Genomic DNA, 16,155 nt, shown 5'->3' with positions numbered 1-16,155 from the left:
TCGGCTCCAGGTCATCTATAAGTCTTTGGTAGGGAAATCCCCACCTTATCTCAGCTCACTGGTTACCATAGCAGCACCCACCAGTAGCACACGCTCCAGCATGTATATTTCACTGGTCATCCCCAAGGACAATTCCTCTTTTGGTCGCCTTTCCTTCCAGTTCTCTGCTGCCAATGACTGGAACAAATTGCAAAAATCACTGAAGCTGGAGACGCATATCTCCCTCACTAACTTTAAGCATCAGCTATGAGAGCAGTTTACAGATTTTTGCACCTGTAAATAGCCCATCCAACTACCTTATGCCCATATTGTTATTTTTTATTTTTTGCTCCTTTGCACCCCAGTATCTCTACTTGCACATTCATCTTCTGCACATCTATCACTACAGTGTTTATTTGGTAAATTGTAATTATTTCGCCACTTCGACCTTTTATTGCCTTACCTCCCTAATCTTAATTCATTTGCACTCACTGTATATAGACTTTTCTATTGTGTTATTGACTGTACGTTTGTTTATTCCATGTGTAACTCTGTGTTGTTGTTTGTGTTGCACTGCTTTGCTTTATCTTGGCCAGGTTGCAGTTGTAAATGAGAACTTGTTCTCTACTGGCCTACCTGGTGAAAAAAAAAGACAAAATAAAAAACATTGAAATACAGATAGAGATGTAGTAGTCCCAGAGTTAATGATCCAAGGTCAGTTTTGCATTTCACCTCCTGATGATTATGATGACTGACCGTGTTAGAATTAAAAAAAAAAAAAAAGCTTAATCATGCGCTCTATCTCTCTATCCATCGGCCTCTCGTCTACAGGTATGTTTTGATGTGAGAGAGGAAGCCAGTCCCGTCATCGCCACCTCACCCACTCTTAAGATTCGGGCCGACTGGGAGCCCAAGGCTGATTAGGAGACACCACTAGAGACACTGAGAGAATATTAGGGTAGCACTGTAATTCATTAATCATGCTGTCTTCCCTGCTTCTGTGTTTTACCTCTTTCCTTTTCTGTCTTCTACACCTCTCTCCCCACCTCTTTCTTTCTCTTTTTTTATAATGCACACCATATGTGCATTGAAGTACAGATTGAAGTTGTATTTAGAATATTACAATTATAATATGTATAATTCATGTATTATGTATTTATAACACCTGGATAATGAACTTTCAATAAAGCATTTAACATTCTCCACTGGTTGAAATGAAGTATCTCATTAGAATACTACACCTATTCTGTGTCCTTAGATTAATGCAGGATTACATCAGTCTTACAAGTTACAATGTGGAATCATTGATTCCTAGGAGCAGGAGTGGTAAACACTGTTGAATTGTATAATTGTAATACATACATGTAGACACAGCATCATTCAAAGAATGGAGTTTGATACACCTGGTATTGGATATGACTGAAAAAAAAATGTCTCACAGAGATTCATACCTGAACCGCACCTGATCAGTGAATATATTCAATGTACAGGCTACAATGTGGGCATCTCATGTGTGGTAATAACTACAGCACATGAATATAGGACTTGCATCCTTGGCACAATAAAGTTATTATATTCTACTCAATCCATAGGCTTCATTAATGCCATTCAGATTTTAAGTCGATACAACTATGATAGCTGAGGTTCATAGATAGGTTCTGAACTAATATTCATACCAACATTTTTAGGGTCCATACACAGATCGGCTGCATACTTTAGCTAGCTACACATACATAGGCATACAGTTATTTTTATTCTCCACTACACAATAAGCAAATAAATAGTTAGCTAGCTATGTTACTTCAGCTGCATTGAATGGCAAATGCAAGCAAGGCATGCTAACACAATTGTACATTCAATTTGCAGTAAATGCTTTAGCTAGCTAGAATCTTTTCATCCACTGTTTCAGAAGACGGCAGCCTGGTTTGCTGGTTTTCTCAGGAGTCCCTAAAACATTAAACAACACGAATTACAAATTCATACTAATGTCATAACACCAGCTAGCTAATGTTAGCTAGTCAGCTAACTTGCTAAATAGCGGTTTTCGTAAATTAACTTTATGACAAAAACATATGCACAATTGTTTATCTCTACATTAACTAACTCTCCTCTCAATTGTAAATGTTTTGCTTGACTCATTATGACGTTATAACTGCTTACATTTGCTTCCACTGTAATGTTTTCTCAGCCACCTCTGCTGAAGAAAGTTGCCAGGGACTGGTTTCCCGCGTCAAATTCGTCATTGTTCGTCAACCACTCGATATGATTGGTAATATAAAAACCTTGGGACTCAAATGCATAATGAGTGATCTAACTCCCCCTTGTGGTGGTCTGGAGCAATGAAGCTGTGACGCTGGGTACTTCTAAGTCCCGTGGTGTAAGCTCGCAACTTTTAAAGGAGGAACCGCTGTATAACACACTGGCTGAGGAAAGGCACTACTCCCAATATAAGTGAACCCCAAATCAATGTAGTTCTCATCATATTTGCGCCTCGTCGACGGTCCATTGTCCCTGCCTGTTGTTTGGTGCTTTCCTGGGTAAGGGGTGAGCTAGGTGAGCTAACAACAAATGTAGAATTACTGATGCTAGCATTGGATGTGCTCATGGAAGCAGAACAACTTGTGTCGTTGACAGGTGCCAGTATAGTACTGCTGGACACTAGATGGTTTAGTTTTATCTTCGGCAGTGAAACGAGAATACTCATTTAAAAAAAAAATTGAATCACATTTTTATTTGGCGTATCCCTGATGGCATTGCGCGTACCCCAGTTTGGGAATACCTGGTCTAGGGAATCCAAATGAATTCCTCTAGCCTGGCTGTACACTCCGGTCATTTATATTTCCACAGCCTCTAGCTGCCAGACACAGACGGACCAGTCAGATAGACCTAGTACATCCTTACAGCCCTGTACTGTACTAGGCTGTATATATAGGTCAACTAGAAGGCAGTGATTTCTGCTGAGGCCTGGCACGAGGGGCCACCCTCCATTTAAACTTAGCTGAGACTGTCACTGCCTGGCCGTGAAGTTAAAGGACACGAAGAAGGGATCCCATGACTCTGACTCATTCACAAGCGATTCAGGGTTTGTTCTTCAATGAGCCTACAATGACATTATCTGTAATGATACTGTTAAGGTATTGTAATGTAGATTAGGCAGTAGCATTGTATTGGTACAACATTTTAAACTGAGACCTAACTGAAAGTGAATGAGTGATAAACTAGGTTGAGTTGTAGTGTAGCAGGTCCGCTTCTCTTGCCCTGTCTCATTGTGTGTTGGATGGAAGTTAGTAACACATGTACCTCCTGTTTAAAAGTGCTGAGTTCTGCAGTCAGCCAGAAGGGCCTGATGACTGCTGCCAGCCGGTGTGTCCTTCCTGTCAGTTCAGGGCTGCCTCTGTCAGTCGGCCTCCATGTTGCCATGGTTACTAGAAACAAAGACAGGAAGTTAAACGGGGGTAAAATAAGTTACATCCCGTAAATGTAATAATGGCACAGTAGGAGATGGTTGCAGCTTTACGGTCTCCTAACCAACTGTGCTATTGTGTGTTTTTTGGCGTTATTTGTAACTTATTTTCTACATGTTTCTGCCACTATCTCTTATGAACGAAAAGAGCTTCTAGATATCAGGACAGCACTTACTCACCTCATACTGGAATAATATTTTTTCTTTAACAAGTTGGACGTGAAGGATTTACTTCAGACACCCGAAAAGGCCCAAATCCCTGTGATTCAGATGAGATTGAGATATCGGGGACGCACTTCGGGGTGCCTTGTAAGGATCTGATGGCGAGTGGGTAATCTGCCTCTACCATCAGTACTATTAGCCAACGTACAATCATTGGATAACAAAATAGACACACTACAATCACAAATATCCTACCAACAGGACATTAAAAACTGTAATATCTTATGTTTCACAGAGTCGTGGCTGAACGACAACATCAATAACATACAGCTGGAGGGTTTTATGCTGCATCGGCAAGATGGAACAGCCGCCTCCGGTATGGCAAGGGGTGGTGGTCTGTGTATATTTGTAAACAGCTGGTGCATGAAATCTAATAGTCAGGAAGTCTTAAGGTTTTGCTCGCCTGAGGTAGAGTATCTCATGATAAGCTGTAGACCACACTATTTATCAAGTAAGTTATCTATATTCTTCGTAGCTGTCTATTTACCACCACAAACCGATGCTGGCACTAAGACCGCACTGAGCTGTATACGGCTATAAGCAAACAGGAAAACGCTCATCCAGAGATGGCGTTCATAGTGGCCGGGGACTTGAATGCAGGGAAACTCATCCGTTTTACCTAATTTCTACCAGCATGTTAAATGTACAACCAGAGGGGAAAAAAACTCTAGACCACCTTTACTCCACGCACAGAGACGCGTACAAAGCTCTCCATTTAGCAAATCTGACCATATTTCTATCCTCCTGATTCCTGCTTACATGTTTTTTTTTAAACCCAAGAAGGAAACACCAGTGACACGGTCAGATGACACAGATGATAAGATACAGGACTGTTTTGCTAGCACAGACTGGAATATGTTCCGGGATTCTTCCGATGGCATTGAGGAGTACACCACATCAGTCACTGGCATCATCAATAAGTGCATTGATGACTTCGTCCCAACAGTTCTGTACGTACACACCACAACCAGTCAAATAAAATTTTATTTGAAAATAACTCTACTTCTGCCCTAGCCCCCGAGTCAGTGGAGTTTTACCTTGACATTAGGCCTACATGTCCCAGCAGTATAGGCTAGGCCCAGCTGACCGTAGCCCGTAGCTGACTGTGATGCCCCACAGCAATACATCTGCTCTAATCAATTTATTATGGAGCCTGTGTGTGTCAGTGTTTCTCATGTATCACTTTGGCAATAATCAACTAACCTAATGGAGTTATTAGTTTTCTGCTGTAGATAAATTATAACTTAACTGTGGCCAAGTGTGCATTAAAACAGATGCATGTTAATCAATATACGCAATAGTAATGAAACATTTGTTTTGTGTCATTTTCTCCATTTGGATTTAAAATTCTCTATCCCGGATCCCATTCATTTGACTTGCAGCTAGTCAAACAGTAAAATGCACAGTTTAGTGAAATAGTGTTTGTCTTTGTTTATGTTGCGCTGACATGTTTGTTGGAGACATTCACATGAACCTGGGAAAGATGTGACTGAAATCCCCTGAGGCAGGACAGAGAAGAGAGGGGGGATGGGGAGGGGTAAAGATATGACAAAGTGAGTTGGGTGACATGCAGAGGCTTGGGAAATAGACTTAAGACTGGCTTAATGCTCTGCCTTAACAGGGACAGTTGTTTCTTATCTCTGTGTGCTGACTGTATGACGAATTGATTCCTGTTGTTATTTTCTTCTGTCTGTCTGTCATGTGCTAGTAGTGTGCTCAGTTTCTGAATGGAAATGTCTGTCTTTAGGGCTCAGACACACCAATAGCATTTGCTGGCCAAGAGTACTTAGCACCTCTGAACGTAATTTGCGAACCGAGTGGACACCGATTTTACATGTGGAATCATGTTTGGCAGTCAGCCAACAAGTCTGCAGCGGGTGGTCCCTAAACACAGAGCGCTGAACAATCGGCAGAAGAGCGCTAGATCCACATTCGGTGCGATGTGTGTGAGCCTTTACTCAGAAACCAAGCTGAAGTAGCAAAGTGTCATGTCAAGCCTCCACATTACCCATAAGCACTCAATTACGTTGCGCCGGATGTCATGCATTTCAATTGGGGACGTCCACAATCGAGTGGAATTGCAATGCCCCCTTGCATTTGAAGGATCCGTTGCGAGACAGACTCCATATATTTCAACAACAAAAAACAACTTTACGTTGTCTTCAGTCCAGCCAGAGTCTGTCGAAGAACAGGAAGTTACCAAACCACAGAAGAAGATTTAAATGTGGTTTTCGGTGAAGGCTTAACTTCTTATGGCTGCAGGGGCATTATTGAGTAGCTTGGATGAAAGGTGCGCAGAGTAAACGGCCTGCTCCTCAATCCCAGTTGCTAATATATGCATATTATTATTAGCATTGGATAGAAAACACTCTGAAGTTTCTAAAACTGTTTGAATGATGTCTGTGAGTATAACAGAACTCATATGGCAGGCAAAAACCGGAGAAGAAATCCAAACAGGAAGTTAGAAATCTGAGGTTGGTCGATTTTCAATCCAGCCCCTATTGAATACACAGTGGGATATTGGTTATGTTGCACTTCCTAAGGCTTCCACTAGATGTTGACCGTCTTTAGAAACTTGAATGAGGCTTCTACTGTATTGTGGGGCCGGATGAGAGCTCTTTGAGTCAGTGGTCTGGCAGAGAGCCAGGTCCTGGTCATGCGCATTTCACATGATAGCGACCTGCGTTCCATGGCATTTCTACAGACAATGGAATTCTCCGGTTGGAACGTTATTGAAGATTTATGATAACAACATCCTAAAGATTGATTCCATACTTAGTTTGACAAGTTTCTTCGACCTGTAATATAACTTTTTGAAGTTTTCATCCGACGTTCGGCTGGACCTGCACAAGCGTTTGGATTTGTGTACTAAACGTGCTAACAAAAGTAGCTACTTGGACATAAATAATGGACATTATCGAACAAGGATTATTGGGAGTGCATTCTGATGAAGATCATCAAAGGTAAGGGAATATTTATAATGTTATTTCTGATTTCTGTTGACTCCAACATGGCGGATATTTTTTTTTCTCAGATTATTGCATGGTTTGCTTTTTCCGTAAAGTTTTTTTGAAATCTGACACAGCGGTTGCATTAAGGAGAGGTATATCTATATTTCCATGTCTAACAATTGTATTTATCGACATTTATAATGAGTGTTTCTGTAAAGTGATGTGGCTCTCTGCAATATCACCGGATGTTTTTGGAACTAGTGAACGTAACACGCCAATGTATACTGAGCTTTTTTTTCAGACACTGATTAACAACAAGATTACCTTTAAAGCGGTATAAAACACATGTATGTTTGAGGAATTTAATTATGAGATTTCTGTTGTTTTGAATTTGGCGCCCTGCACTTTCACTGGCTGTTGTCATACCGATCCCATTAACGGGATTGCAGCCCTAAGAAGTTTTAATGGGATAGCTAGCAACTTGTTAATAATTACCCATTGCTACAAGTGAGTACTATATTAATAGTAGCATTAAATAATACACCTTGGCTGCTAAGCCACTTATATTATGACTGTTGCCTCACTTTTTTTTCTCCCTAATATCCAATTGGTAGTCTTGTCCCATCGTTGCAACTCCTGTACGGACTCGGGAGAGGCTAAGGTTGAGAACCATGCGTCCTCCGAATCACGACCCTGCCAAGCTGCGCTGCTTCTTGACACACTGCTCGCTTAACCCGGAAGCCAGCCGTACCAATGTGTCGGAGGAAACACCGTGCAACTGGCGACCGAAGTTAGCTTGCAGGCGCCCGGCCCTACACAAGGAGTCGATGGGACAAGGACATCCAGGCCGGCCAAACCTTCCCCTAACCTGGACGACACTGGGCCAATTGTGCGCTGCCTCATGGGTCTCCCGGTCATGGCTGGCTGTGACACAGCCTGGGATCGATCCCAGGACTGTAAGGACGCCTTAGACCTCTGCGCCACTCAGGAGGCCGTGATGTTTGTTTTTGATGATAATTATTAGATATAGGTCGTTAGCTACAGTGGTATCTTTAACCTAGGCTAGCTTTTAGGTAGCTAGCTGCTCTGCAGTGCAAGCTAGCTTGACTTGCTGTAAAGTTAGAGAAAAAAGTTGAGGAAAAATTTGCAAAACATGTTTTATTATCACCTGAAACGATCTATTATATATAATGTCTTGAATAAAAAGGTTGTATTTTGCAATCTCCCAAAATAAATGCGATCTCTGACGGGAGATGGGTTCACCTCCATCTTGCTTTACAAACACTCCACTTGTCCGTTCAGGAGCGGGGCAAGAATTTGTGATGATGTACGGCCTAATGAAATGCGTCACAATGTAAACCGGGCATCAATTTTACAGCAGTTAAGGTTCATGTGTTTACCTGTATACCCAGAACAAAATGTTTTGCATAATTGTGTCAGATGTTCGATTAAATTCTTTGGGAAGATGTGTTAGAAAATGTACTAATGAGACTAGTGAAGTCGCCACCCCTCTAAACGGAAACATTTCTGCCAGTTTGGGGCAAGTCTATGACAAGTCAATGGGCTAAATGTCCTCTTGAAATGATCAGTGCCAAAATCAGCGTACTGGAACAAAGTTCCTCATTAGTCTTGCACCCCACAGTCGGTCGACAGATGCTACAACCATTTATGTTATGTGCATGTGTCAACAAGACATTACCTGTACTGGGGCGGGGTGGAGGTTGTCATGGTAACCAGCTAAGCTTGGCTGTGGCCATGCCTGGAGGGAGGGAGGGGTAGAGTGGAGAGAGAAAGATGCATGTCAGTAGGCTATGCTACACAGAAGCAGGAAGGACAGGGCTTGGTCCCTTCCTTGACAAAGCCTTCACAACAGTGTGAAGGGAGTTGTTACAGTATGTTACAGGATGCAGTTCATTTTCCAGATCTAATTTATCCTCATTACAGTGACTCTGTACATACCCGCAGGAAGTAGTTTGGGGTGGGGGTGCTGTGTTTGTTTTGCTCTAAAATGCTATTTGGAGAACAGCAAAAACACAACCAAAAAATGTCCCCCAGACAGTATCACAGCAGTATTAGGTTTACAGTATATTAGGTTTAAAGGTCTGTGGAATGGTGTGTACAATGTACTACTCAACCTCATTATACATAGGCTACATTGACTAATTTAGCCTACTTGTGGAACAGTGCATACAGTGCAACATGAAATAGATGCATAATACTCGCTATCAAGGCTGACTTCAAAACCGACGTCAATGGGTGAATCAATTAAAATAACAATTAGGCTCACAGCTAATAGCAAACAAAACAGCCTTTGGTTTTGAATGGTCACCAAAAAGGAGGGCTCCCCACTTCCCTATTAAATTAACCCCTGGCTATCAGATTACAACAAGGTTTACTAGGCCAAGTTCAAATGCTGACATCAAATTCAAAGCAATTGGAACACTGCCTAAACCACTGACCAGTAAATCAAATGGAACTGTCTCAGCCCTCTAAAAGGGGCACAGGCTGGCAGCAATGCTCCACATGGTCCTAAAGTCAGCCATTACGGTAAACAGCCATTGAATTTTAAATCGTGATTGGATTAAAAAAAATAAAAAATGTTTTGTTGTTGTTGCCTACCCACATGATGCCCTTGCTGGGGGAGGAGGGCGGGGGAGCTGAGACAATGTGTTGTTGGGGGGGGTGGGGCTATGATGCTGTATGAGGGTATGACTCTGTAAGAGGGTAGTTGTTGAAACATTTGGAGATTACTATTTCCATGACTCTTTCTATTGATAACTCCCAGTTTGACACTGCTGAAACTGTTCTCACTGAAGCTCAAAGGCCATGATGGTTCAAATAAATGGCAGACGATATGTTATTAAACAGCCTTGTCAAGGGATATCAGTTGGCCAGAGCATATTATAATTTCACCCACTGAACTACTTTGACATAATGTCTCTTGGCACTAAAAGTCACCTGACAGTAACTGCACAGTGTTCTGTATATGCAAAGCTATTGCCCTGCCCTGAAGGTGTCTGTCTCTTTCTGAGGTTTTCTATGAGTTAGGCTGTCCTTAAGAGGGATTTATCCTATTTAAAAATGACACCCAACAGAAGTAGGCATGATGGCTTCATATCATCATAAAGATTTTCATATCATCATACTGTCTTTCATCCCGGGATTTACAGTATTACCAGCATAGCATACAATGGGGTTGCTAAAAAGGCAAGAAATGCCCATTGGGCCTAGATTACCAGAATGCTAACACAATTAGAACAAACTAATAGCGAAATCACAAATGCTAACGAGCAAAAGCGAAAATAAACTAAAGACAAGCAAATACAGTTTATAAAGTTATATAAGCATAGCCAGTAGCTACCGAATGTCATTTTCGGATAGTGTGGACATTTACAAATGAAAGTGAATGAGATAAATTGCGCAAATGAACAAAGTTGTGATGCCAGCTTTTCTGAAGGAAGAGCAGCATGTGCAGAGGGGAGAAGAATGGCGGAGAATAAAACACTAGCAGGAAGCACAGGGAAAAAATGGCAACTGTACATATAACTCATCTAGAGCTATTTGACATCTGGCAGAAAGCCATTATAATATCTCTGATGGCAAACATTTAGTAGGAAATTGCATAAAAGTGTACCTTCATCACCTCATGTGCACCGCACAACAGAGACATGCCGATAGATATGGAAGGTTATGGACTCACCGGCTCCTGCTTTCTCTTGTTGTGCTATTTACAAACACGTGACTGGCTCAACTGTTCTGCGGAACTACAGTAAGCTTCATAATGTAAAATAATGTGACAGGTGAAATGAAGAACATAATCTACTTTCTCTGTTAACTTATTGCACAAGTTGACTGCGGGTATTAACTTAAAAAATAGCTACGAATATTGACATTTATTGGAGAACTCCAGAGAAATAGTTTTGATGGTATTGAGAAAACATCCTGTGTCTTTTTCCAGATACCACAGTATACGGTATATACAATATACCGCCCAAGCTTTGTAGACTGTTGACTGGGCCTTGTGTGTAGTACTGTGTGTAACATCAGTATTGCTTGTTTGTATGTGTTTTACTCACTGTCTACCTGTTGTGTCCTCTGTGTCCACAGGTGGTGTCAGTGAGTGTTTTGAGCAATAGTGACAGTGTGTGTGTGTGTGTGTGTGTGTGTGTGTGTGTGTGTGACGGTGTGTGTGTGTGAGACAGAGACCAGCGATGGCTGCCAGTAAGAATAAGACCCAGAGTTCTCTGGCCCTGCACAAGGTCATCATGGTAGGCAGTGGGGGTGTGGGCAAGTCTGCACTCACACTGCAGTTCATGTACGACGAGGTGAGAACATGTACACACACACACACACTTAGCTCAACTCATTGCATAGCTACAGCAGTATTGACACGATTCATGCTCACACAAACTGAGCATTCCATGTTTGCTAGCCTGTCATACATCATTGTTACATTGTGTTGAACCCTGTAATCCAACTTGACAAGAATTAAATAAAAGTTCACATTACCCAAAGTTCAACTGTTTCCCGTTAAGTACTGTGACACAATGACTGTGTGGTTGAGGTGTTCGTCTTGGTCCTCTGTCCAGTTTGTGGAGGACTACGAGACACCAAGGCAGACAGCTACATACTATCTGCCTAACTTAGTCTTGTCTGCTGGAGACATTCTGACGGTTCTGTGGTTTCCTCCTCCTAGTTCGTAGAGGACTACGAGCCCACCAAGGCAGACAGCTACAGGAAGAAGGTAGTGCTGGATGGAGAGGAGGTCCAGATCGATATCCTGGACACGGCTGGACAGGAGGACTATGCTGCTATCAGAGACAACTACTTCAGGAGTGGAGAGGGCTTCCTGCTAGTCTTCTCCATCACAGAACACGAGTCTTTCACAGCCACAGCAGAGTTCAGGTTGGTGATCCTTCATTAGTTATCATGTATGGTATGGCAGTGATGACAGTCATATGGAGGTGAGTCAGATTGGAGAGTCACAATGATGACAGTAACGATAGAAGACCCAAGCCGTGGTGTGTGTGTGTGTGTGTGTGTGTGTGTGTGTGTGTGTGTGTGTGTGTGTGTGTGTGTGTGTGTGTGTGTGTGTGTGTGTGTGTGTGTGTGTGTGTGTGTGTGTGTGTGTGTGTGTGTGTGTGTGTGTGTGTGTGTGTGTGTGTGTGTGTGTGTGTGTGTGTGTGTGTGGTGCATGCATCTAGGACCTGTGTACCTTTAAATGCTTGTTTGTGGATCTACAATCCTAATAAGTCTTTATAATGTGTGTTTTTTAGAGAGCAGATCCTGCGTGTGAAAGCGGAAGAGGATAAGATTCCTCTGTTGGTGGTGGGGAACAAGTCTGACTTGGAGGACCGCAGACAAGTGTCTGTAGACGAGGCCCGAGCCAAGGCAGAGGAGTGGGGGGTGCAGTACGTGGAGACATCAGCCAAGACGCGAGCCAACGTCGACAAGGTACTGTGTTGTGTGTGTTTGTGTGTATGGGTGGGTGGGCGTGTTTATAATTACATATTGCAGACAATTCTCTTCTATATGTAATTTTCAAGGTGCTCAAGTAATTCAGAAATAGTGGTGGACTATCACTTGAGTAATTGTCTGTTCAGGTAAATGTGTGTGGTAACATGGTTCCTTTTCATTCTCAAGGTATTCTTTGACCTGATGCGGGAGGTGCGGGGAAAGAAGATGTCGGAAAACAAGGACAAAAACGGCAAGGGGAAGCACAAGAATAAGAACAAGAAGAGTTTCAAAGAGCGATGCTGTTTACTCTGAACGCAACATGGACCTTTACAACACAAAACACCACAATCTATCGTTACGCTGAGGAACCAACTTGACCAGAATCACAGAGCATCCATCCTCACGTTGAGTTGAAATATGTGTCTGTTAGTATTGAATCTGGCCATATTTTTAGTGTTGTTTAGCAGGTTTGGGGTCAGTTCTATTTAAACTGTCAATTCCAGAAGTTAACTAATATTCCAATTGCAATTTTGCTCATTGCTTTTTAATACAGAAAATTGGAATTTGGAATTTCAGTTTACTTGTTGAAGTGAATTTTTTTTTTTTTTTCTAAACCAGGTGTTTACCACATTCTCAACCACTGTTTTTGCATCTAAAACTTAAGTTTTGATAGATATTCTGGATGTTTATTTTTTTTAATGGAAGGTGACCACTGTTCTGTGACTTGGACTGCAATGCATGAGCTCTCCCCTGATAACAACAAACCAATTACCAAACTGCCCCAAACACTAACTTCAGTCTGCTTGGATCTTGTTCTGTCTATCTCAATATATCTGTCCTTTATGGTCAACATATGATCATGCCATTTATTTTAGTCTACAACGTGCATGGGGATTTTAATCTAGAATGGGAATGGATCTGTGAATGGGGATAGGTTCAGTCAAGGACAGAAATGTAGCGAAACTCTATTCAATGCTTTTTACTGATGTCTGTTTGTGGTATGGACATCAGACTAAGCTTAGTTTGTTAATGATTTTAAAAAATATATATTTACCAGTTAGTAAGAGGGACTAGGACTGAACGTGTCATTGTTTCCTCTACAATAGGATAAAGCAATTGTCAATCAAGAAGGCTCATCGTCTTAGGATTCAAAGCACATGTGATATTATTAGGGCCAGTCAGTTTACATTGTCAGGAAAAACTCCTGGCCCTGGTCTAAGTAGGATGGATGTTGAAGTGTGAAGTTGTAACAGTTTACTAACCAGAGGTCCTGTGGTTCTGGACAGGCAGTGTTTCTGGAGACCCCTGCTGGCATTCCTTGGTAAACACAGGAACTGAAAATGGAACTGCCCCCACATCCATTAGTCCTTTCGATATGGGTCAGTTGGCACCATAAGAGTTGGCACCATAACTATCAGCCAGTCATCTTCAGTTTTGGGTTATTAATATTTGTACTTATTTGGTGTTTTATTCAAATGCTTTTTTTGTGGAAAGTGCACTACATTGTTTCCAATACCTAAAAGAAATAACTGTTCAGAGTTCCCATGCTAGAGAATGCTAAAGCAGTTTGTGCCATCCACACAAGGATAACATGATATCGCCTACCAACTAATCACTATATAAATAATGTTTGTTAATTAACTGAGTGAATGTATGTGCATCAGACAACAGTTGATACTTCTGGTTCCTTTGTGTCCGTGTGAATGAAACCTGGGTCATGTTATTTGGCACCAAATGGAAGAAAATTGACTGAAACAGGAAGGGACTTTTTTGTTGTTGCTGAAAAACATTGTGCCCTAATGAACGCCACTCTGGTGAGGGACACAGTTTGTTTGCTGTTATTGTTGGATCAGTCACTCTGTTCTGCCCTACAACAGTAAAGTAATATTTCCAACAACTGTCCTAACTGTTCTGCTCTTTTATAAAAATGTGTGTCCTCTTCTGTTGTTTTAAAGCTAGTCTACTATTGCTAGGTTTTTCACTGTCTTTTGAACAAAAAAATGTCTTCAAAATGTTGCCAAATAAATGCTTTTTTCTTTGTAATATTGGCGTGGTCTTCTTAAAGTAAAATTGTCACTATAGTGTGTAAAATGTATTTGATTCAACCAAATGGGAGTAGACAATATTTCCTTTTGATGTACTTTTTTTGAATGTATATTTGGAAATGCATACTAGTATTCCAGTACTTGATATACCTGTCAACTGTGTTTCTGATTGCATGCATGTGCAGTAGCCTACAGTTACCCTCCTAGTGTAAGTAAAGTAATGGTTTGCATCATGTCGTTATGGACCAGGGAAGCAAAAATACCAGACGGTGTCCTTAGCTAGTCATTTGCCGTTATTTCGATGGATACATGTCACGTGTTATGATGGTGCAAAAAAACAGGGATCCTTTAGACCTGCAGTCCTGTAGGATTTCACTCCAACCCTGTTCCTTTAGACCTGCAGTCCTGTAGGATTTCACTCCAACCCTGTTCCTTTAGACCTGCAGTCCTGTAGGATTTCACTCCAACCCTGTTCCTTTAGACCTGCAGTCCTGTAGGATTTCACTCCAACCCTAATCTAGCAAACCTGATTTGAATAATTAGCTGGTTGATAAACTGAATCCGGTTAGTTACAACAGGGGTTAGATTGAAAACCTACAGGAGGGTAGCGCTCCAGGAACGGGGGCCAGAGAGCCCTGGCATGCTCCGGTACTTTGGTGACTAAGAAAGTAATTTTTTAACCTCCCACTTTGGGCTGGATGTGTCAATGTGTCCTCTTTTCATACTTACTTAATTTATGAGCAGAATTACTGTTGTGCCTCAATTAGCCATGGAATCCTTAGTTTGAAAGTGACTGTTTTCCCTACATTTCCCCCCACGGGGAAGCCAACAAGTTTGAGCCAATGAGCTTCAGCCTCTCGCATTTGAGTGACTGCTAGCAAGAGGCTTTCCCAGTGTTACCCAATGAAGTTGTAGGGCGGGCCCAACTGCTCAGTGGACAAAGCAGAGAGCCCAACGACATGGTGGACATTTCTGCAAATATGTGACTTAGTACGCAATTGTCGGGGACCACTTTTGTCTCGTGAGTGCTACTTTCAGAACTACTGACTAAAAAGTATACAAGAGTACCAAATAATCTCTTTAAATGCTGAAAATATGGTAGCCATTAAGCATTTATGTTATTATGTTAGGTTATACTTGCTTGTTTCATTACATTCATAAAGCATAGAGATGTTACTAAGATATTGCCCAGGAGTTTACAGAAAGAGTTATTAAGGCCCTTGGCTTGACAGCTCAATACCCCTAAAACTGCAGGCCACTGCCTTACAGCTCTATATCCGTTCTAGTTTTGGGCATATTCGAACATGTGAAGGAGGAGAGGATTGGGGAAAATAGCGGGTGCTTTGGCTGCTCGGATGATCTGTTAAAAGGATATTTCATCTCAACCTCATATGTAAGCCATGTATATGTGGATAATATTGTAACAACATGTGGATAATATTATAACAACTGAGCATATTTCCATGAAACTTTGAACACCAGAAGGTTAACTGGCTAGGCGTTATAGCGCTCCTTCTTGCCTTCCACGTTTACATTGCCTGACAACTCGTGGGCTAGCTAGCTGGTTTGAAAACACAAGTTTTGCTAGCTACATCAGTAATTTCACTTTGAACACCAAACCCCAGACTTTGGTAATTTTCCTGAACATATCATAAGAATAAAATTGCAACGTACACAGTTTTATTGTTAGTAACAGAGGAAGAGGTGGTTATATACACACTGAGTATACAAAACATTAAGAACACCTGCTCTTTCCATGACATAGACTTGCAATAGACTTGCTTTCACCAGGTGAAAGCTATGATCTTTATTGATGTCTACTACCATTTTTAAGCCTTGAGACAATTGAGACATGGATTGTGTTTGTGTGCCATTCAGAGGATGAATGGGTAAGACAAAAGACAAGTGCCTTTGAACCGGGTATGATAGTAGGTGCCAGGCACACCAGTTTGAGTGTGTCAAGAACTGCAACGTTGCTAGGTTTTTCACACTCAACAGTTTCCAGTGTGTATCAAGAATGGTCCACCACCCAAACTAA

At 41.6% G+C, this 16,155-nt stretch overlaps 1 protein-coding gene across 1 annotated transcript in view; it reads left to right on the top strand.

Moving 5' to 3' along the window:
* LOC139380828 (ras-related protein Ral-B-like) overlaps positions 1–14,115 on the top strand; it is a 37,747-nt gene extending 23,632 nt beyond the window's left edge. The window contains exons 2-5 of the mRNA XM_071123917.1: positions 10,723–10,940; positions 11,312–11,520; positions 11,892–12,069; positions 12,259–14,115. Coding sequence (XP_070980018.1) covers positions 10,827–10,940; positions 11,312–11,520; positions 11,892–12,069; positions 12,259–12,384 — 627 coding nt within the window. The 5' untranslated portion in view covers positions 10,723–10,826 and the 3' untranslated portion in view covers positions 12,385–14,115. The remainder of the gene's footprint in view (positions 1–10,722; positions 10,941–11,311; positions 11,521–11,891; positions 12,070–12,258) is intronic.
* The last annotated feature ends 2,040 nt before the right edge of the window (positions 14,116–16,155 follow it).

Source organism: Oncorhynchus clarkii, chromosome 22 (assembly GCF_045791955.1).
Source record: "Oncorhynchus clarkii lewisi isolate Uvic-CL-2024 chromosome 22, UVic_Ocla_1.0, whole genome shotgun sequence".
NCBI classification, from domain to species: domain Eukaryota; kingdom Metazoa; phylum Chordata; class Actinopteri; order Salmoniformes; family Salmonidae; genus Oncorhynchus; species Oncorhynchus clarkii.
Note: the sequence above shows the minus strand (reverse complement) of the source record. Positions and strands in the feature narration are given on the sequence as shown.